The sequence below is a fragment of the Coregonus lavaretus genome (genome assembly GCF_964263955.1).
Source record: "Coregonus lavaretus genome assembly, chromosome: 17".
NCBI classification, from domain to species: Eukaryota; Metazoa; Chordata; class Actinopteri; order Salmoniformes; family Salmonidae; genus Coregonus; species Coregonus lavaretus.
The window spans coordinates 4,925,567-4,949,021 of record NC_140004.1 but is presented as its reverse complement, the minus strand read 5'-3'; the positions used below and the strand labels follow the sequence as shown (position 1 = coordinate 4,949,021).

General features: G+C 41.3%; 1 protein-coding gene across 2 annotated transcripts; it reads left to right on the top strand.

Moving 5' to 3' along the window:
• The first annotated feature begins 1,288 nt into the window (after positions 1–1,288).
• LOC311145092 (G kinase-anchoring protein 1-like) lies at positions 1,289–23,254 on the top strand. Of its 2 annotated transcripts, none has more exons than XM_084181274.1 (12): positions 1,289–1,365; positions 9,917–10,152; positions 10,281–10,439; positions 10,637–10,714; positions 17,754–17,892; positions 19,038–19,066; positions 19,260–19,406; positions 19,562–19,648; positions 19,811–19,874; positions 19,981–20,051; positions 20,139–20,219; positions 22,832–23,254. In XM_084181274.1, exons 2-12 carry the CDS (start codon positions 9,925–9,927, stop codon positions 22,871–22,873), a joined length of 1,125 nt encoding a protein of 374 aa, XP_084037400.1. In that variant the 5' UTR covers positions 1,289–1,365; positions 9,917–9,924; the 3' UTR covers positions 22,874–23,254. The 2 variants fall into 2 exon arrangements, with proteins under 2 accessions (XP_084037400.1, XP_084037399.1); XM_084181273.1 differs by having other exon boundaries at positions 1,295–1,371.
• The last annotated feature ends 201 nt before the right edge of the window (positions 23,255–23,455 follow it).

The following is a 23,455-nucleotide window of genomic DNA, read 5'->3' as shown; positions in this document are numbered from 1 at the left end:
TCTATTTTTTTGTGTCTTTCTATAAAAGAAAGGTGTGGTTTTGAGAGTGAAAACCAGAAAAATATATAGCAAAAGTCATTAAAAACTATAGGAAAACATATAATTATTCACACAGGGTGCAATTTGGAAAATTTCTGTCAAAATTAGAGTAGGGGAGATCGGGGCACAAAGTAACAATTTTAGACTTTTGCTTATTTTGAAAAGATTGAGGTAGATTCATAATATTTTTATACAAACAACATACATATCTTAGCCACCATTACACACTGTGACAACGTTTCTAGGACATACCAGTCGTTTACAATTCAACCGAAAGTGACAGAAGTAAAATGGACTCCCCTATACCCACTTCTCCAAGCACCACTACACCACTGATGATCATGATTCATGAACAATGTTGCAGTCATACATACATTGTTTAACTTGTATAACGCTTTTCAAAGAATCTCAAAGCTCATAAAAAGTTAAACCACAAGGCAACAGTAAACATGTCACCTCCCACGAATAATGCAGGCTCCGTGCTAATTAGTGACAGTTATTGAAATGTATGTTGCGTGGATTAATGAGAGAAATGTATGTTGCGTGGATTAATGAGAGAAAAAAGTATATGTCTAATTTGCAGAAAATGTAATAGGTCCTTATGGGAAACGTGTTGCACATGAGGATATGCATATATGTACAAAATCTCATGACTGTAGCTCAAATGGGACAGGAGATATGCTTGTTCAAAGTTTGGAATTTCAGTTGATTACTATAGCACCACCCTTGGGCCAACAAGTGTAATTTTGTAAATACGCATCATTCAACCAAGTTTGTGCAAAATCGGCCCAGTGGTGTCTGAAATATTGCGTGTGACTAACTTAAGAACGGACGGAGACAGATCCATAGTCCCCCCCTCGATTTAATTGTGGGGGACAAAATAATAATAATGAAATGATGAAAATGGTCCTCTGTAGCTCAGCTGGTAGAGCACGGCGCTTGTAACGCCAAGGTAGTGGGTTCGATCCCCGGGACCACCCATACACAAAAATGTATGCACGCATGACTGTAAGTCGCTTTGGATAAAAGCGTCTGCTAAATGGCATATTATATTATTATTATTATAAAATGTAAAGTCTCTTCGGATTAAGTTGAGGCAGTTTGGGCTGGAAAGGCAGTCATCAATACAGTGTTGCAAAACTAGACCTCTGTCTCCCTCTACTGTTGACGTCAAGCTATTTACATATTACTGCCCGTCACCAGAGTTCGCCATCACGGCCCCGTTTTGTCTTGCAGAATACTTTTTGGCCAACTGGGCCACCGTAGTTACTTTGCCAACGGAAAGTGGTGAACGTGTGATATCTAGCTAGCTAACTACTTGAACAGGTGAAAGTATGTTTTGAATTACATTTTTTATTGTATTAATATTTTCCCTCAAACATACCCAATGCAATATTTAATGAACTGATTTGATTTCCAAATTATAAAAGCATTTGAGTCTGTCATGTAAACGAACCATAATACGAGCTAGCTACTTAGCTAGTTTACAGCTGCAACACATGGATATGGCTGCAATATGTAGCTATATGTGCTAGCTAGCCATTTAGCTAGAACTGTTCTATTTCTGACTGAGCTAGCTAGCTAGGCAACAACATTCGATGCTTTCGTTGAACCAAGCTAATCGGACGACACGGTTTCTTTCGGTAACACAAGTTAACTAACGTTACTTTAGCTAGATATCCAATAACCTAATGCCAACTTCCCTCTGCGCCGAGTTGTAAACTTTAGTTTGAAACAGTGTCAACCGACTATAAAGGCAACCCAGTTAGCTAAAGAAGTGAAATGCCAGCACAGTAGCCCTTCATCGTGACTCAGTTCCATTCCATTACACATAGCTAAATAATTGTACAAAGTCGTCTTCTGTACGGGTGAGTTTCTTTATGTGCCCCGAGGCTCGGTCTGAACATTAGCACCACTTGCGGTACGGCATTGGAAGCATAAGGACCTTATTTCATATCAGCGAGAAATAATTGTGTAAAATGTTCTTACACAACTTTATCAGGTTAGGGTTCCCACACGGCCATATTTCCATGTTACAGCGCTTGTTTACGGAAACCAGAGGGAAGACACTGTTCTAATTAGCTATGTCTCCCCGAACAGCCTGCTCTCATAGACTAGACCTAACATGGTAAACGTAAATCCGGTGTGTGAAATTAGAATGATGTGTTACGTTTGGTATGGTTACATAAGACAGAAGGAAACTTAAGACAAAGGGAGGGTGGTTGGTCGGGCGTATAACGCAAACGTTCGAATCTCATCACAGACAATTTTACCTAATTAGCACATTTTCAACTGCTTACTACATTTTAGGTACTTTGCAACTACTTAGCATGTTAGCTAACCCTAACCTGTAGCACTAATTCCAAAAAGTTTTCCAAAAGGTTTTGGGACACTGTAAAGTCCATGGAGAATAAGAGCACCTCCTCCCAGCTGCCCACTGCACTGAGGCTAGGAAACACTGTCACCAACGATAAATCTATGATAATCGAGTATTTCAACAAGCATTTAGCTACTGCTGGCCTCTTCAAAGAGGGTGACACTCTAGATCCAAAATGTTACAGACCTATATCCATCCTGGCCTGCCTATGTATATCTCACTGGTCATCCCCAAAGCCAACACCTCCTTTGGCCGCAATTCCTTCCAGTTCTCTGCTGCCAATTACTGGAGTGAACTGCAAAAATCTCTGAAGCTGGAGACTCTTATCTCCCTCACTAACTTTAAGCATCAGTTGTCAGAGCAGTTTACCGATCACTGCACCTGTACACAGCCCATCTGTAATTAGCCCACCCAACTACCTCATCCCCATATTGTTATTTATTTTGCTAATTTGCACCCCAGTATTTCTATTTGCACATCATCTTCTGCACATCTATCATTCCAGTGTTTAATACTAAATTGTAATTATTTTGCACTATGGCCTATTTATTGCCTTACCTCCATAACTTACTACATTTGCACCCACTATATATAGATTTTCTATTTTTCTATTGTGTTTTTGACTGTACGTTTTGTATATCCCATATGTAACTCTGTTGTTGTTTTTTATCGCACTGCTTTGCTTTATCTTGGCCAGGTCGCAGTTGTAAATGAGAACTTGTTCTCAACTGGCTTACCTGGTTAAATAAAGGTTAAATAAAAATAAATAAATAAATATCCCTTTTAGCTAAACCTTCCCTAACGTGAACATCTAGCAACCCAATGGTTGCGTGTTCGAATCTCATCACGGACAACTTTAGCATTTTTGCTAATTATCAACTTTTCTACTACTTACTGCTTTTTAGCTACTTAGCATGTTAGCTAACCTTAACTCTTTTAGCTAACCCTTCCCCTCAACCTAACCTTAACCCTTAACCTAACTCCTAAACTTAACCCAAACCTCTAGCCTAGCTGACATTAGTCAATGTTAGCGATAGCCACCTACAGTGAGGGAAAAAAGTATTTGATCCCCTGCAGATTTTTGTACTTTTGCCCACTGACGAAGAAATGATCAGTCTATCATTTTAATGGTAGGTTTATTTGAACAGTGAGAGACAGAATAACAACAACAAAATCCAGAAAAACGCATGTCAAAAATGTTATAAATTGATTTGCATTTTAATGAGGGAAATAAGTATTTGACCCCTTCTCAATCAAAGATTTCTGGCTCCCAGGTGTCTTTTATACAGGTAACGAGCTGAGATTAGGAGCACACTCTTAAAGGGAGTGCTCCTAATCTCAGCTTGTTACCTGTATAAAAGACACCTGTCCACAGAAGCAATCAATCAATCAATCAGATTCCAAACTCTCCACCATGGCCAAGACCAAAGAGCTCTCCAAGGATGTCAGGGACAAGATTGTAAACCTACACAAGGCTGGAATGGGCTACAAGACCATCGCCAAGCAGCTTGGTGAGAAGGTGACAACAGTTGGTGCGATTATTCGCAAATGGAAGAAACACAAAATAACTGTCAATCTCCCTCTGCCTGGGACTCCATGCAAGATCTCACCTTGTGGAGTTGCAATGATCATGAGAACGGTGAGGAATCAGCCCAGAACTACATGGGAGGATCTTGTCAATGATCTCAAGGCAGCTGGGACCATAGTCACCAAGAAAACAATTGGTAACACACTACGCCGTGAAGGACTGAAATCCTGCAGCGCCCGCAAGGTCCCCCTACTCAAGAAAGCACATATACAGGGCCGTCTGAAGTTTGCCAATGAACATCTGAATGATTCAGAGGAGAACTGGGTGAAAGTGTTGTGGTCAGATGAGACCAAAATCGAGCTCTTTGGCATCAACTCAACTCGCCGTGTTTGGAGGAGGAGGAATGCTGCCTATGACCCCAAGAACACCATCCCCACCGTAAAACATGGAGGTGGAAACATTATGCTTTGGGGGTGTTTTTCTGCTAAGGAGACAGGACAACTTCACTGCATCAAAGGGACAATGGACGGGGCCATGTACTGTCAAATCTTGGGTGAGAACCTCCTTCCCTCAGCCAGGGCATTGAAAATGGGTTGTGGATGGGTATTCCAGCATGACAATGACCCAAAACACACGGCCAAGGCAACAAAGGAGTGGCTCAAGAAGCACATTAAGGTCCTGGAGTGGCCTAGCCAGTCTCCAGACCTTAATCCCATAGAAAATCTGTGGAGGGAGCTGAAGGTTCGAGTTGCCAAACGTCAGCCTCGAAACCTTAATGACTTGGAGAAGATATGCAAAGAGGAGTGGAACAAAATCCCTCCTGAGATGTGTGCAAACCTGGTGGCCAACTACAAGAAACGTCTGACCTCTGATTGCCAACAAGGGTTTTGCCACCAAGTACTAAGTCATGTTTTGCAGAGGGGTCAAATACTTATTTCCCTCATTAAAATGCAAATCAATTTATAACATTTTTGACATGCGTTTTTCTGGATTTTTTGGTTGTTATTCTGTCTCTCACTGTTCAAATAAACCTACCATTAAAATGATAGACTGATAATTTCTTCGTCAGTGGGCAAACGTACAAAATCAGCAGGGGATCAAATACTTTTTTCCCTCACTGTAGCTAACGTTAGCCACAACAAAATATAATTTTAACATATACATTTAGCAAATTTGTAACGTACGTTTTGCAAATTCGTAACCCATACGAATTGTAATTTGTAATGTATCATACGAAATGGTGATTGACATCCACAAATGTAATACATACCATATGAAACGTAACATATGATACTAAATGGAGTGTCACGGATTTACATACAGAATAATACGAAATGGTCTGAGACCAGGTTGCTCCGAATACCTGTGTGTAAACTGAAGACAGATGACACAAAAATGTCACTGAAAAATTATGTCGGCTGCAACAGTGTTAAAACCAATTAAAACTGTGTACAGTAAGTGTGTATTTAGCATTTGTGAAAGTATGCTGATGTGATCTGAAAGTAGAGGATTTGTGTTTCGATAACAGTACCACAATTGAGAATTAATTCAAGTTTAGATGGAGTATTTGGCTGTTTTGGCTTCCAGAGCCAAATCACCTTTAAACAGAACATGTAAGGTCCTTGGACTATAAGGTGTAACGTTAGGCTCCTTTAGTCCATTATTGGGCAAGTGCAGCAGCAGCAAGCTGCTGTTTATGAGTAGCATGTGACATGTAAAACTAATCTCCATCCAGCTAGCTAACCAGCAAGTGTTTTACTACTGTGCTTGCTCGCTAAAACAGGTTCATAGGCTATGTAACAAAAGTTGTATTTTAGTTGAAGACCAGAAGTAGGCAGGCTAGCTAATTGTAGAACCAGGAATTGACATTGTATTGGGCATAGAATTAGGAATTAGAATACTAAACTGAACAAAAAGATAAATGCAACATGTAAAGTGTTGGTCCCATGTTTCATGAGCTGAAATAAAAGATCCCAGAAATGTTCCATACCCACACAAAAAGCTTATTTCTAATGATTTTGAAGAATTTATCTGCACTGTATGTTAGCTAGCCAGCCAGTTTTAGAAGAATAAAATACAAAATAAATAAAAAAGTGTTTTAACTGCAAGTACAGCGTATTCAGACCCCTTCCCCTTTTCCACATTTTATTACGTTAGTCTTATTCTAAAATGGATGAAGAAAAAAAAAATCCTCATCAATCTACACACAAAACCCCATAATGACAAAGCGAAAACAGGTTGTTAGAAATGTTTGCACATTTATTAAAAATGAAAAACAGAAATACCTTTTTTTACGTAAGTATTCAGACCCTTTGCTATGAGATTCGAAATTGAGCTCATGCGCATCCTGTTTGCATTGATCATCCTTGAGATGTTTGTACAACTTGATTGGAGTCCACCTGTGGTAAATTCAATTGATTGGACATGATTTGGAAAGGCACACACCTGTCTATATAAGGTCCCACAGTTGACAGTGCATGTCAGAGCAAAAACAAGCCATGAGGTCGAATGAATTGTCCGTAGAGCTCAGAGACAGGATTGTGTCGAGGCACAGATCTGGGGAAGGATACCAAAACATTTCGGCAGCATTGAAGGTCCCCAAGAACACAGTGGCCTCCATGATTCTTAAATGGAAGAAGTTTGGAACCACCAAGACTCTTCCTAGAGCTGGCCGCCCGGCCAAACTGCGCAATCGGGGGAGAAGGGCCTTGGTCAGGGAGGTGACCAAGAACCCAATGGTCACTCTGACAGAGCTCCACAGTTCCTCTGTGGAGATGGGAGAACCTTCCAGAAGGACAACCATCTCTGCAGCACTCCTCTTTTTGGCCAGACGGAAGCCACTCCTCAGTAAAAGGCACATGACAGCCCGCTTGGAGTTTGCCAAAAGGTAACTAAAGAATCTCAGACCATGAGAAACAATATTCTCTGGGCTGATGAAACCAAGATTGAACTCTTTAGTCTGAATGCCAAGCGTCACGTCTGGAGGAAACCTGACACCATCCCTACGGTGAAGCATCGTGGTGGCAGCATCATGCTGTGGGGATGTTTTTCAGCGCCAGGGACTGGGAGACAAGTCAGGATCGAGGCAAAGATGAATGGCGCAAAGTACAGAGATATCCTTGATGAAAACCTGCTTAGGACCTCAGACTGGGGCGAAGTTTCACCTTACAGGCCTGTGCTCTGGAGCGGGATCGATTTGGAGGTGGATGGTCCGTCATGGTCTGGTGCGGTGTGTCACAGCATCATTGGACTGAGCTTGTTGTCATTGCAGGGAATCTCAACCCTGTGCGTTACAGGGAAGACATCCTCCTCCCTCATGTGGTACCCTTCCTGCAGGCTCATCCTGACATGACCCTCCAGCATGACAATGCCACCAGCCATACTGCTCGTTTTGTGCGTGATTTCCTGCAAGACAGTGTTCTGCCATGGCCAGCGAAGAGCACGGATCTCAATCCCATTGAGCATGTCTGGGACCTGTTGGATCGGAGGGTGAGAGCTAGGGCCATTCCCTCCAGAAATGTCCGGGAACTTGCAGGTGCCTTGGTGGAAGAGTGGGGTAACATCTCACAGCAAGAACTGGCAAATCTGGTGCAGTCCATGAGGAGGAGATGCACTGCAGTACTTAATGCAGCTGGTGGCCACACCAGATACTGACTGTTACTTTTGATTTTGACCACCCCCCCTTTGTTCAGTTAGTCACATGTCTGTGGAACTTGTTCAGTTTATGTGAATCTTGTTATGTTCATACAAATATTTACACATGTTAAGTTTGCTGAATATAAACAACATTTCTGGTCTGTTTACAACATTTAGACATTTCTGGTCTGTTTATATATTTTAGAGGCAATTTACACCCCCCCCCCGTATATACTGTATTTATAATTAGAAACAGAAAATATTCACACCTCTTGACATTTTGTTTTGTTGTTAGTCTGAATTTAAAATTGATTAAATTGTTGTTTTTTGTCACTGGCCTACACAAAATAACCCATAATGTCAAAGTAGAATTATGTTTTTAGAAATGTTTACAAATTATAAAAAAATGAAAAGCTGAAATGTCTTGAGTCAATAAGTATCGTATTCAACCCCTTTGTTATGGTTAGCCTAAATAAGTTGTTGTAAAAATGTGCTTAACAAGTCACAAGTTGCATGCACTCACTCTGTGTGCAATAAAAGTGTTTAATGTGATTTTTGTATGACTACCCCATCTATATAACCCACACATACAATTATCTGTAAGGTCCCTCAGTCGAGAAGTGAATTTCAAACACCGATTCAAACAAAAAGACCAGGGAGGTTTTCCAATGTCTCGCAAAGAAGGGCACCTATTGATAGATGGGTGTGTGTGTGTATATATATATATATATATATTTTTAAAAGCAGACATTGAATATCCCTTTGAGCATGGTGAAGTTTAAATACACTTTGGATGGTGTATCAGCACACCCAGTCCCTGCAAAGATACAGGCGTCCTTCCTAACTCAGTTGCTGGAGAGGATGGAAACTGCTCAGGGATTTCACCATGAGGCCAAAGGTGACTTTAAAACAGTTAGTTTAATGGCTGTGATAGGAGAGAACTGAGGATGGATCAACAACATTGTAATTACTCCACAATACTAACCTAAATGACCAAGTGAAAAGAAGGAAGCCTGTACAGAAAAAAAATATTCCAAAACATGCATCCTGTTTGCAATAAGGCACTAAAGTAAAACTGCAAAACATTTGTCAAAGAAATTACCTTCATGTCCTGAATACGGGCGGCAGGTAGCTTAGTGGTTAAGAGCGTTGTGCCAGTAACCGAAAGGTCGCTGGTTCTAATCCCCGAGCCGACTAGGTGAAAAATCTGTCTGTGCCCTTGAGCAAGGCACTTAACCCTGATTGCTCCTGTAAGTCGCTCTGGTTAAGAGCGTCTGCTAAATGACTAAAATGTCAAATGCATTATGTATGGGGCAAACACAACACATCACTGAGTACCAATGTTTGTCATGGGCAAGGACTAGGGAGTTTTTAAAGATAAAAATAAAAAGGAATAGAGCTAAGCACAGACAAAATCCTTGAGGAAAACCTGGTTTAGTCTGCTTTACAACAGGCACTGGGAGACATTCACCTTTCAGCAGGATAACAACCTAAAACACAGGGCCAGATACACACTGGAGTTGTTTACCAAGACGACATTGAATGTTCCTGAGTGGCCTAGTTTTAGTTTTGACTTAAATCGGCTTGAAAATCTATGGCAATACTTGAAAATGGCTGTCTAGCGATGATCAACAACCAACTTGACAGAGCTTGAAAGATTTTAAAAAGAATAATGTGCAAATATTGTACAATCCAGGTGTGCAAAGCTCTTAAGAGACTTACCCAGAAAGACTTGCAGGCAATTGCTGCCAAAGGTGATTCTAACATGTCTTTACTCGGGTGTAAATACTTATGTAAATTATATATTTATATATTACATTTTTTTTTAAATTGCTACAATTTCTAAAAACATGTTTTCACTTTTTGCAATTATGGGGTATTGTATGTAGATGGATTAGGGGAAAAAATCTTGTCCATTTTCAGTTCGGGCTACAACACAATGTGGATTATGTCAAGGGGTATGAATACTTTCTGAAGGCATTGTATATGACAATATGACGATATGATACATCACATACCTTCCTTTTATTTTCCTGCATAAGTAAAATCAGGATTATGCCTCTACTGCCGTTCTTTCCAATTAGACTGGTTTGGATATCTTCCTGACCAATATGGCTGCAATTTTCATCCCATTCTGGAACTTTGAGGGTTTATGACATAGCCCCTCTAGTAATTTAATAGGATCTCTATGGTATTGGGTCTGTTTTTATATGGCTTTCTTTTTGTTTATTATTAGGGTTGCACTGTAGAGGTTCAGATTAGAAAGGTTTTGTTGTTATCCATTGCCTAATTTGACATGTTTCCTTTCTGCCTGTATCTTATTTTGTTGTGCACAGGTCAGCAGATGGCATCAGCAATGATCTCCGTCCACACCACAGCTTCTCGCTTTGCCTTGCTTCAGGTCGACTCTGATTCGGACTCAGATTCCGAGTCAGGAAAGACCAGAGGTGGCCGGGACTCTGGAAAGGCTCGGCCTGGGAAGGCAACCGAGGGGAAATCCACTGCGAGCAACGACAAGAAGAAGGAGAAGAGGAAGAAGAAGAGAGAGCAGCAACAGAGCGAGGCCAATGAGGTGACTGGCAGAGGCATTTAACCTCCTCGCTGAACACCAATTTCTGGTGTTCCCAACGTCAGGTCTCTAAGGTTTCACTTTCCCTAATTCACCTGAGTTTGTAGACTGATGATGTCTCCTGTCCCCAGTTAAGGAGTCTTGCCTTTAAGAAGCTCCCTCAGAAGTCCTCTGCCCCGCCCCCCTCCCTGTCACTGCAGGGTGTGGCCAATGAGCTACTCCATCCCGCGGTGGGGGACCAATCCATGCACCCGGAAGGCTGGCAGCAATGGAAGCAGAGAGACTACCAGGTACAACCGACAGAACCCCCCCCTCCCATTTTAAAAATATCTACATGATTGCTTAGGGGTGGTTTCTGAACAGGGCCCATGGTAACACCTGACATGGGTATGAATGGACATAAAGATTGCTTATGGATGTTACCCTTTGCTGATATCCCCCAGCTGATCCCATCCTTAATTTTCGTCTTTGTTTCTGCCCAATGCAGTTAACGAGCGAGCTGTATGAGGCAGACCTGGAGAAGGCGCTGATTATGAGTAAACTGGAGTTTGAGGAGCACAAACAGGTACCATACTGCCCCAATGCTACCCGAGCCCGATGGGCCCCGACATTATACATCGTGTTAGGGCATGTTTTTTTCATTAATAACTAGGGTACAGGTAAGGCTATTGCGGTGACCCTATTACCACTCATGAAGGCAGTCAAATTCCACGTGACTGTTTAGTCACGGTAACTAGGCTTCTCCAAGCTCTGATGCTGCTGCTGGTCATTAGTAGCCTCCCAAACTTGCTAACTGCCTGGTACTCAGCACTCTATTGTCCCTCTAATCACTCTGACATCAATGCAAATGTTTTCGAAAATCTAATCGAACACTTCATGAGAGCCCATGAGCTGATGTTGCTTAACATTTCTATAGACTATGCAGTTGCGGGAGAAAACAAATGTCACATATTATTTAGTAAAGACTAGATTAAATCAAGAATACGCTGATGGGTGACAATATTAGCCTGTCACTTGTGAATTATATATTTTCACTTGTGAATAAGAAACCATGCCTTTTTTTTTCTTCTAATCATAGTCGCACACCTCATGTAGTAAAACATAGGCCTATATGTTTTAATAAGGTTTATATCACAACTAAAGTGGCCAAATAACTTCTTAAAATTAAGCACATTAATCTGCTTTACAAGGGGTGTAGAGCCTAACTGGCATATAAACTCAGCAAAAAAAGGAACGTCCCTTTTTCAGGACCCTGTCTTTTCAAAGATAATTTGTAAAAATCCAAATAACTTCACAGATCTTTATTGTAAAGAGTTTAAACACTGTTTCCCATGCTTGTTCAATGAACCATAGACAATTAATCAACATGCACCTGTGAAACGGTCGTTAAGACACTAACAGCTTACAGACGTTAGGCAATTAAGGTAACAGTTATGAAAATTTAGGACACTAAAGAGGCCTTTCTACTGACTCTGAAAAACACCAAAAGAAAGATGCCCACGGTCCCTGCTCATCTGCGTGAACATGCCTTAGGCATGCTGCAAGGAGGCATGAGGACAGCAGATGTGGCCAGGGCAATAAATTGCAATGTCCGTACTGTGAGACGCCTAAGACAGCGCTACAGGGAGACAGGACAGACAGCTGATCGTCCTCGCAGTGGCAGACCACGTGTAACAACACCTGCACAGGATCGGTACATCCGAACATCACACCTGTGGGACAGGTACAGGATGGCAACAACAACTGCCCGAGTTATACCAGGAACGCGCACAATCCCTCCATCAGTGCTCAGACAGTCCGCAATTGGCTGAGAGAGGCTGGACTGAGGGCTTGTAGGCCTGTTGTAAGGCAGGTCCTCACCAGACATCACCGGCAACAACGTTGCCTATGGGCACAAACCAGGGGTGATGGTCGGATTCGCGTTTATCGTCGAAGGAGCGTTACACCGAGGCCTGTGCTCTGGAGCGGGATCGATTTGGAGGTGGATGGTCCGTCATGATCTGGGGCGGAGTGTCACAGCAGCATCGGACTGAGCTTGTTGTCATTGCAGGCAATCTCAACGCTGTACGTTACAGGGAAGACATCCTCCTCCCTCATGTGGTACCCTTCCTGCAGGCTCATCCTGACATGACCCTCCAGCATGACAACGTGATTTCCTGCAAGACAGGAATGTCAGTGTTCTGCCATGGCCAGCGAAGAGCACGGATCTCAATCCCATTGAGCACGTCTGGGACCTGTTGGATCGGAGGGTGAGGGCTAGGGCCATTCCCTCCAGAAATGTCTGGGAACTTGCAGGTGCCTTGGTGGAAGAGTGGGGTAACATCTCACAGCAAGAACTGGCAAATCTGGTGCAGTCCATGAGGAGGAGATGCACTGCAGTACTTAATGTAGCTGGTGGCCACACCAGAAACTGACTGTTACTTTTGATTTTGACCCCCCCCCCCCCCTTTGTTCAGGGGCACATGATTCAATTTCTGTTAGTCACATGTCTGTGGAACTTGTTCAGTTTGTCGCAGTTGTTGAATCTTGTTATGTTCATACAAATATTTACACATAATAATAATAATAATAATATGCCATTTAGCAGACGCTTTTATCCAAAGCGACTTACAGTCATGCGTGCATACATTTTTGTGTATGGGTGGTCCCGGTGATCGAACCCACTACCTTGGCGTTACAAGCGCCGTGCTCTACCAGCTGAGCTACAGAAGACCACATGTTAAGTTTGCTGAATATAATCGCAGTTGACAGTGAGAGGACGTTTCTTTTTTTGCTGAGTTCATAAGCAGCGAGTGAGTTTCAAGTTTGAGGAAAATTATTTTCACCATACAAATGCACCTTTATAATTAAAGCATTACATGCATAATTGTATTTGCGGTCACTTTTGATAATGCTGTTTTCTGCTAATGGAACATTCGCTCTTATAGCCTACTGCCGTGTGCGCATTGCTGCGCTTAAAATGTGAAGAAATAGCCTAATAGCCTAATAGTTTAATAGTTTATCAACATTTTAAGCTAAACGTTCTGATCTGTTGCGTCAGCCACATTGCATAAAAAAGGTTTTTTGATGCTAGTGGTTGTATTAATTTGGGATCTATCACACCCCACAACTGTCCCAGACTATGTTAATGTAACAGCTCTCATATGGCTCATCAACAAAGGACACGGTGCTGTTCTTTCACTGTTTATTCTGCAAATACATACATAACACTATGTAAACGTCCGAACAACTGCAACCCACCAAGCAATCTCCAAAGTTTAACAACTTTTACTGGAACTGTAACAATTTTATAAAAATGTATATTTATAATATACATTTTATACATTACATATATAACAACATGGCTACAGAGGACCGCTCAACTTATAATGACTCCATCTGACTGCCATAACACATCACCACAGCACATAGGCTACACCTGTACAGGAACATAACATTATTCCATATAATTTGGGAGCACATACCTGCAAATACATACACAACACTGTGTAAACGTCAGAACAACTGCAACCCACCAAGCAATCTTGAGTGACATGAAATAACATAAAATAAAAATACATTTACATTTCACGAGGTGGCTAGCCTCATTAGCAAAGAAAGTGCAAGGCGAACGTTAGCTAGCCTTTAGCGTAACGTCCATAATGTCCATAAAATGTCCATAAAATTGTAAATACATGACACAACTCTAACACTATCACATAACATGTCAACATCGATAGTGATTTATAAAACAATATGGTTTTCAGCCTAACTTACATTAGATATCATTTAAAAAGTGAAAACACTGGGTGCAGCATGGATCACGATACATACCTCCATCAAAGTTTAACAACTCTTTGACTGGATGCTGCGTGATCATGTGCACATATATTATATACACTGGGATGCAGTTACTCAAATAATACAGCAGGTGGCTCGACAACTATACCTACATATACATAAACTGGCTGCTTAATTATGACAACTCATAGAACTAAGGATGTCTATTTCAACACTGTTACATTGGGACAGAATAGTATAGGTCGACTTTTGTACAATGGGGGATAGTAGATTGACATAGGCTAGTCCTTTTGCAGTTCGTTAGGCCTACTCCTCTTGTTGGCTGACGAAAAGTAAATGTGGACAGTTCTTCCGACATCTTCAATATGCACCTCGGAATTGGATGTGTCTCTTAACTTGTAGCCAGTGAGAAAGACCCGATCACGTGACGGAGAGCTGTATGAGTGAGAGACTTTTCGAGTTGCGCAGCACACTGAGGGAGAAGGGCACAACGCAGCACTCCAGCCCGCAAAAGGCATGGATTTTTTTAGGGTGCATTACGGCCACAAAGGTGATGCCGCCGTGAAATTCAAGGCATTATCAAGTCCTTGTCAAATTGTGAATGAGAGACTTGTAGTGTTTACAGCCTGCGCAAAAAAACTCAGCAGAGCTCATGCCTTTCAAGCTACTTTTTTCAAATTATCATTAGAGTTAAATTAAGCATATAGGAGTACCTATTTCGTTGTTAACCGCTCAACACAGAAAAGCCGCATGTGCGCACTCCCTCAAATCAGTTGGAGAAAATATTTATATTTTATTCAGCTTTGTTAAACTGTATTCTTCATACTATAAAAAAATGCCACGGAATTATAAGCAAATATTGTCTGCTAAATGAACTAGTGTAGCCCACAGCCATTTGGCATAGCCACATCAGGACCTAAAATAAGGACAACTCAGAGTATGCTATTCTGTTCTTCTGAAATAGACTACATTTTCTTCATATCATGCTTTTTAGACCTGTCTAAAAAAAATAATGGATTTATTGTGAAGGTGTAGGCTAAATTACATGGATTTATTAGACTTTTTAAAAAGGCTTGAAGGCTATGTGTTAAAGGTCAAATACCTTGAGACCGACAGTTATTTGCTTGACAGTCATCGGCTGATGAAATGTTGTTACTGCCACAGCCCTAGGTACAGGTATCACTAAATTGATCATTATCATTTTGAAGCTGAGCCATTTCAAATCAAATAAAATGTTATTGGTCACATATGTGTTCAGCAGATGTTATTGCGGGTGTTGCGAAACGCTTGTGCTTCTAGCTCCAACAATGCAGTAATTAAAAACAAGTAATATCTAACAATTTCACAACATATACCCAGTACACACAAATCTAAGTAAGTAAGGAATTAATTAAGAATATATACATATATGGACGAGCGATGTCAGAGCGGCATGGACTAAGATACAGTAGAATAGTATAGAATACAGTAAATACATATGAGTTGAGTATTGCAAGATATGTAAACATGATTAAAGTGACTAAGATACCGTAGAATAGTATAGAATACAGTATATACAGTGGCTTGCGAAAGTATTCACCCCCCTTGGCATTTTTCCTATAAACAACCTGGAATTAAAATAGATTTTTGGGGGGTTTGTATCATTTGATTTACACAACATGCTTACCACTTTGAAGATGCAAAATATTTTTTGGGGTGAAACAAGAAAGAAGACAAAAAAACAGAACTTAAGCGTGCATAACTATTCACCCCCCCAAAGTCAATACTTTGTAGAGCCACCTTTTGCAGCAATTACAGCTGCAAGTCTCTTGGTATGTCTCTATAAGCTTGGCACATCTAGCCACTGGGATTTTTGCCCATTCTTCAAGGCAAAACTGCTCCAGCTCCTTCAAGTTGGATGGGTTCCGCTGGTGTACAGCAATCTTTAAGTCATACCACAGATTCTCAATTGGATTGAGGTCTGGGCTTTGACTAGGCCATTCCAAGACATTTAAATGTTTCCCCTTAAACCACTCGAGTGTTGCTTTAGCAGTATGCTTAGGGTCATTGTCCTGCTGGAAGGTGAACATCCGTCCCAGTGTCAAATCTCTGGAAGACTGAACCAGATTTCCGTCAAGAATTTCCCTGAATTTAGCGCCATCCATCATTCCTTCAATTCTGACCAGTTTCCCTGCCGATGGAAAAACATCCCCACAGCATGATGCTGCCACCACCATGCTTCACTGTGGGGATGGTGTTCTCGGGGTGATGAGAGGTGTTGGGTTTGTGCCAGACATAGCGTTTTCCTTCATGGCCAAAAAGCTCAATTTTAGTCTCATCTGACCAGAGTACCATCTTCCATATGTTTGGGGAGTCTCCCACATGCCTTTTGGCGAACACCAAACGTGTGTGCTTATTCTTTTCTTTAAGCAATGGCTTTTTTTCTGGCCACCCTTCCATAAAGCCCAGCTCTGTGGAGTGTACGGCTTAAAGTGGTCCTATGGACACATACTCCAATCTCCGCTGTGGAGCTTTGCAGCTCCTTCAGGGTTATCTTTGGTCTCTTTGTTGCCTCTCTGATTAATGCCCTCCTTGCCTGGTCCGTAAGTTTTGGTGGGCAGCCCTCTCTTGGCAGGTTTGTTGTGGTGCCATATTCGTTCAATTTTTTTATAATGGATTTAATGGTGCTCCATGGAATGTTCAAAGTTTCAGATATTTTTTTATAACCCAACCCTGATCTGTACTTCTCCACAACTTTGTCCCTGACCTGTTTGGAGAGCTCCTTGGTCTTCATGGTGCCACTTGCTTGGTGGTGCCCCTTGCTTAGTGGTGTTGCAGACTCTGGGGCCTTTCAGACAGGTGTATATGTACACATGTGACAGATCATGTGACACTTAGATTGCACACAGGTGGACTTTATTTAAGAAATGATGTGACTTCTGAAGGTAATTGGTTGCACCAGATCTTATTTAGGGGCTTCATAGCAAAGGGGGTGAATACATATGCACGCACCACTTTTCTGTTATTTATTTTTCAGAATTTTTTGAAACAAGTTCTTTTTTAAATTCCACTTGACCAATTTGGACTATTTTGTGTATGTCCATTACATGAAATCCAAATAAAAATCAATTTAAATTACAGGTTGTAATGCAACAAAATAGGAAAAATACCAAGGGGGATGAATACTTTTGCAAGGCACTGTACATATGAGATGAGTAATGCAGGATATGTAAACATTATTAAAGTGGCTAGTGTTCCATTTCTTAAAGGAGGAGCAGCAGCATTTGGTTGTGCTCTGCTGCGCAGTACATATCATGGTGTCAGAAGTTCTTCAACCTCGTCAAATATAAGACCAGAACATTGTCAGAGTACACAGGAGAGATTATTTTACAGAAATTAATAATGTTCCTTGAGTTCTGTTGAAGTTTAGAGTGATGAAAAGTAGCTAGTTTATAGCTAGCTGCTATCCGTCTCGTCATTGAACAGAACAGCAAGCAGAGGCGTTGCTATGGATACTCACACAAGCAGAGACATGCAGGGAGCAAGGGACAGATAGACTAGCAGCTAATGGATACTAACGTAAGGTATTTCTGGGTTCGGGCAGGGCCGGGCCTTAAATTTGGCAGAAGCAATCGGGCCTGAGTAGGACCTGAACACCGCGGGCATGGGTAGGGCCCCGTGCAGGACTCTATACAGCACGCTGTCACTAAACATCTATCATTAAACGATTAACAGCAATCAGAACCATAGAGAGATACAACTACTGACCAAAATGTTTATTTTTTGATGAGGAAATGAATGTTCCATTAAAGCAGATGCTGTTCTTTTAAATTGTCTCATGTCAGGATGATGATGGAACAGATACTCCCTCTCCCAAGTCCCGAGGAGGAGGAGCAGCGGCAGGGAAGAAAGACAAGAAGAAGAGCCAGCAGGGGAAAGACAAGAAGATGACTGTGTCTCTGAAGGACTTCCAGGCAGAGGGGGGTGAGACCACCAGTGGCTAGAACTACTCTTATGTTAAAGGCCCAGTGCAGTCAAAAAAGTACAGATTTTCCTGTATTTTATATATATTTGCACACGATGAGGTTGGAATAATACTGTGAACATTATAATAATGCCGTTTTAGTGGAAGGGCTGTTTGAAAAGACTGCTTGAAATTTCAGCCTGTTTTGGTGGGAAGGAGTTTTGGCCTGCCTGGTGACATCCGGTGGTAAATCTGTTAATATAGAACAATAATGTGTTTGAACAGATGGGAACTTTCTGTACCCCCTCGTCTCTCTCAGTAACTTTCCATACACATATTTTCTGTTCCCCTAAATCAATAAGTTATTATATAGTGACAGTAATAAGTATAATTCAAGTTAGAACCCAACAAGACCAATAAGAAAGAGTTCCCAACCTCTCTGCCAATAATAATAATAATACATTATAATAAGAAAACATTTGGTGAATGCTTATATTTGTCCTATTTCAGACATGTACAAGTATGTATGTGTGAATTGGAAATGTTTTTTGTTTTTTTGCATGAGACAGCCTTTGGAGAGTGGGGTCATGGCCAGGGTCTGTCATTATCAATGGCGACTTTGGAGCAATTAGGGTTAAGTGCCTTGCTCAAGGGCACATCGTTTTTTCACCTTGTCGGTTCGGGATTCGAACAAGCAACCTTTCGGTTCCTGGCCCAACGCGCTAACTCCTAGGCTACCTGCCGCCCCAATAATCGCTAGTTTTCAGTTTTCCACTCCCCACTCAGACCAGTACCAGACAGTCCTACCTAAATTCTTGCTTGAGAAATTACACTGGCTAAGAAGCTATTTTTGTTTCTTTTTTGACCATTTTAATTGAAAACCATCACAGTAAGGTACTTAATTGTTCCCCAGAAATGATTTGACATTGAGATGCTGCATTGGGTCTTTAACATTGAGCACTGCCCCCATTTCATCAATACAATGCCACCATAGCAGTAACACTAGGACTACTTGTTTAGCAATCAACGAACAGCAGGTGCTGTGTATAATATGCTATAAATGTCTCGTTTTCTCAGTGGTCCCACTTATGTTGTTATTCTGTTTTTTGATGACATTCACTTGACTTGTTGAATTCTCCTTAAAAACCACGATTCTCCTTTACAGATCAGCTGAGTAAGAAGCAGGAGAAAGAGGTGAGGGATGGCATCATTGTTGTATTCGCTGTTTGCCCTACAGTGCTTCGGTCGAGGGTTTAAACCCTGTAATGTAAGGATGAATGTGATGGACAGGTGATGATATGACGTGAACAAGCGCCAATTGTGTAGGGTGTGTGTGAGTGATTTTAATCATTCAAATGCTGAATCCATTGATGACATCACTCTCCAGGAGCCCAAACCGCCCACACCTCCAGAAGACAAGTTCTTCAACAAGCTTGAGGATGACGTTAGCAAAATCGTACAGCAGGAAAAAAGACGGGAGCAGTTTTCTAACAGCGCTGGCGCCGAGGTCACGACTTCAACGGAGCATGAACCGGTGAGACCGACTGCAAATCAGTTCATTCCAAGCATAATGGTTTGGTGTTCAAATGATATTTACAAGTCGACCATTGGAGTGACTGCTGATGAGACCATGGAGGACAAGGTAACTATCGCTCAGAGCCTAACTGTGACTCCCATCACACCTCCCAGGACCCCCGAACTGAGCAGCTAAAGGACGACCTGGAGAAGAAAGACCAAGAAATCGACAAGTTAAAGAAGGTCATTTCACAATGGGAGGTGAGTCATTGGAGGGATACTGTACTGGGGTTTGGCTGGAGCATGTCACGAAGGCAAAGGACAGAATGCTGCCATTTGGCATTTACAGTTGGTGTGAATGTGTGTGACATCTATATGGTCCCCATGGGGATGTTGAGCTCATTTATTGTTCTCGATCCTCAGGTGAAATACAAAGAAGTAAAAGCCAGAAACTCCCAGCTCCTGAAGATGCTGCAGCAGGGAGAGAGTACAGCTACTGCACTCCTAATTAAATCTGAGACTATACAGTCATCCATTACTGATGCATTATGTAGGCCTACTTGTTCTCATTCATTCTCTTCTTCTCTCCACAGTGAAAGATAAAGCGGAGATCCTACTGCAGGTGGAAGAGCTTCTAAATATCAAAGAGGAGCTGTCTTCACAGGTGTGTGTGTGCTGTGCGTGTGCCTCAAACCATTAATCTTGTGCAAAGCTGGCATCCTGGTTGAATGACATTTATTTCACTCTCCAGGTGACATCACTACATGCCTCACTTGAACAAGAGAAGTCAAAAGTGAAAGGTTTACAAACAGATCAGCCAAAACACCATCAGGTAAGACTGCACATAGATACTCATCACACTTGCAACTAAAACTCAATACAACACACATTTAGTGTATCTCATAAAGTGTCCCTGTCTAAAATCAAACCAACAGCTCTCGCCTGGTTCAGAGAGAGGGATTAGGGTTGCAGTGTAGAATGACCCCAGTTTGTTTGTTGTGCTGTTCAACCTGTGTAAAGCTGTGAGTCGAATGTGATGTCTTTAAATCTGAGGTATGTGTGTGCCCGCGTGCATCTGTGTGTTCCACTCTTAGATCAGGCAGGAAGTCACCTCTAGGGAAATTACCATGGTAACAGTGCAGCAGCAGTAGTCCTCACCCTCCAGAACAGTACTCTAAACGGACACAAAACGAAACCATTAACTTTGTCCAACTCATTTTTTAAACTTAATTTATGAATATTGACAAATATAAACATGAATATAAAAAATTAAATTAAATCATTTTAGATGTGGAAAATTGTTCTATATATTGTTGAACATAATATACTCTATGGGCATATCAAAGTTACAGAGTGGGATCTCTGCTACTTTGAGAATGATGATACAATTTGGAAGCGTTATCAACCGAGTGAATGTGAAAATATATTGAAAATGGTTGCCCTCTGCTGGTGATTTGCAGGATGTGCAATTTTACAAGTAGGAGGACTGTGATTGCTATTATGCCAATTTTGCTGTATAGTATGGGCCAAATCTTTAAAAGTAGCAGATTTCCCACTCTGAAACGTTGATATACCTGTATAGTATATTATGTTTAGGGCTGTCAAACTATTAAAATAATTAATTGCATTAATGGCATTAGTTAATTTGCTCAAATTTGGCCCTAAAGAAAGATTTTTCCATTTAAAAAGCAATGCATTGAGTTACAGGCATACTATGCTTTGATTGCAAGGGACGGAAACACAATTATCTAGGCTACATCAGAATGTTTTAATAGCATTTTCACTATAAACAACACAAAAGTCACTAATTTACAGCTAACTATTAATGCGCCCAATGTTTAAGTAGGCCTACTCCCTCTTATCAATGTTCCTGAAGTTTAACACTTGCGCACACACACATCTTTAAGTATTGTTAAAGCTTCAGGCATTCTAAATGAGTGTGACTATAGGAAAAAAATAACTGGCTCTATGGATACATAGCTTTTAAATCTTCTACTGTTCAGAGAACTTTATACACAGGCCTACACACTCTCCTTCCCTTCCCACACCCTCACTTATGGCCTAAACTCACGAAAGACATGCGTGCAAGGCATGTGATTTATTTTAGAACGCATTGTTTTGAATTAAAATGAGCCAAATGTTGTCATTATTCACTTTTTTTTTTTTTTTAAAGCTCATTTGAATTGGAATAGGTAGGTAAGGATTGAGGCTTTACCATACAGGCTAAATTAGACCAATTCATCCACTAATGGAAACACAACATCGCTATGAGCAAAGATTATTGGAGATATGGACTATCCTGCTAGCATACAGTCACTGTTCTGCCTGTCCCATCTTTTTCACCCGCCTCACTCTGCTCAACGCTTTTGGTGAGAAGGGAGCAACTGCAGCCACAATTTGGGGCATTCCTGCATCTGCAAGAACCCCTCTTTATACTTCTATTGGTCCATTTTTAAGATATGACTGCAGTACATAGGTGGGAGGCACGGGCGATCCACTACAGTCGGCGAGGGCAGGTGTTCCTTTTCAGCCTATTCCGTTTTTTGTTCTTGCAATCCAAATGTGTGCATAGTCAGTGGTCAAGTTATCATGTTGCTAGCTAGCTAGGTAACATGACTTGCTAAACAATGTAGTTTGTTATAAAACCCCAAAGTACTGACTCGAGAGTAGTTTAAAACGACATGCGCACGAATCCTAGGCAGAAAGAAAAAAACCTAGCTTCGGTAATTGGGCGTAACGTTTAAATGATTTTGTAGAATGGCACATTGTCAATAGCGATGTGTTCTGCGCTTAAAAGGGCCCGTGCGGAAACACGTATGCTTCACAGGTTCCGTGCGGTGATTAAATGGAAAAGCGATAAACAGGTCACGTGTTAACGCTATTGACCCGTCGCCAGACCTCAGTCTTAAGGGGGGCATATGAAATGCATGGGAGGGCAGGGCACAATTATTATTAGCCTACAGTACTACAGTATGTATATTTAATAATAAATTACCTCAAGTGGGGGGAGGGCACAAGCCCCCCTATGGCCCGTCCATAGCGACGGGTGTGGCTATTGGTGTTTATTTGTCTTTTTTCTTTTCTTTTTTAAAATCTAAATACTATTCATATTACAGAGCATGCGTTAAAGCTTCATATGACACCAATTTTTGCTTTGTAGCACCTACAGATTAAACATTATAGAGTCTTAAAGGAGGCCTGAGTAATGCCAAAATGTCATAAATATACCAGCTTTGATTAATTACTTCTCAAGTATGCTGAACTGTTAGTGTATTTCAGTTGAAGAGTATTAGTTTAGTAACAACTTATCATGAAATGTTGAATCTCCTGAGCTGTCTTAAGCCTTTGGAGACGGTCAAGCCCCAGACAAGCGGACCACCAAACTAACTATGTAAGAAACTCTCTGTACTCACTCCATATTTTCTGGTCTCCTCTGATTGGCAGGGAAACAGGAAGGGGAAAAAGGGTTCAGAGTCTGATCTATGAAGACCGCAGAGGGAAGAACATTGACTGCAAAATACAACGAAGCAAAGCACTCCTGTTCTTCAGGGTCTCCTTGTTTGTACGGTTACTCTCTACTCTGTCTTCATGCACTATGCATGCCTTGTATACCATACACACCAACTCCTGGATGTGCTGCACTGCAGAAGTTATTAAAAGGCTTGTAATAAAGGCTGCTCTGATTAAAGATACGTTTTCTGTTGACTGACATCATCGCAGCTCCTCTTTTTGTTCTGGTATGGAGCTCTAGCACACTGTCTGCTCCCCCCCTTTTCTGGTATGATGCCAAATGACAGGTGTGAAATGTATGTTTTTTTTTTTCTTTTCACTGCAAGGTAAATAAACGACTTTTTCAGTGTAAAATCATCTCTGCTTTTGTGATATTACTATGTGCTAATGGTACAACACAAGATGTAAAACTTCTGTTTTTGGTGCTGATGAGAGGTTAGCATCTTTTAGTGGAGCCTCTTCATCACTCATCATTCATTTATGACAAATCATATAGGTCATGGCTGCATCGGAATGAATTTAGGAGTGTTCAGAAACGTCTGGAAATGCATTACAATA

Bases quoted from the DNA above. Each gene is read 5' to 3' on its own strand.
- LOC311145092 (XM_084181274.1), top strand. From the start codon at position 9,925: ATGGCATCAGCAATGATCTCCGTCCACACCACAGCTTCTCGCTTTGCC. The intron at 19,407-19,561 runs GTGAGACCGACT...CACACCTCCCAG, and splicing joins CTTCAACGGAGCATGAACCG to GACCCCCGAACTGAGCAGCT. The intron at 20,052-20,138 runs GTGTGTGTGTGC...TTCACTCTCCAG, and splicing joins AAGAGGAGCTGTCTTCACAG to GTGACATCACTACATGCCTC.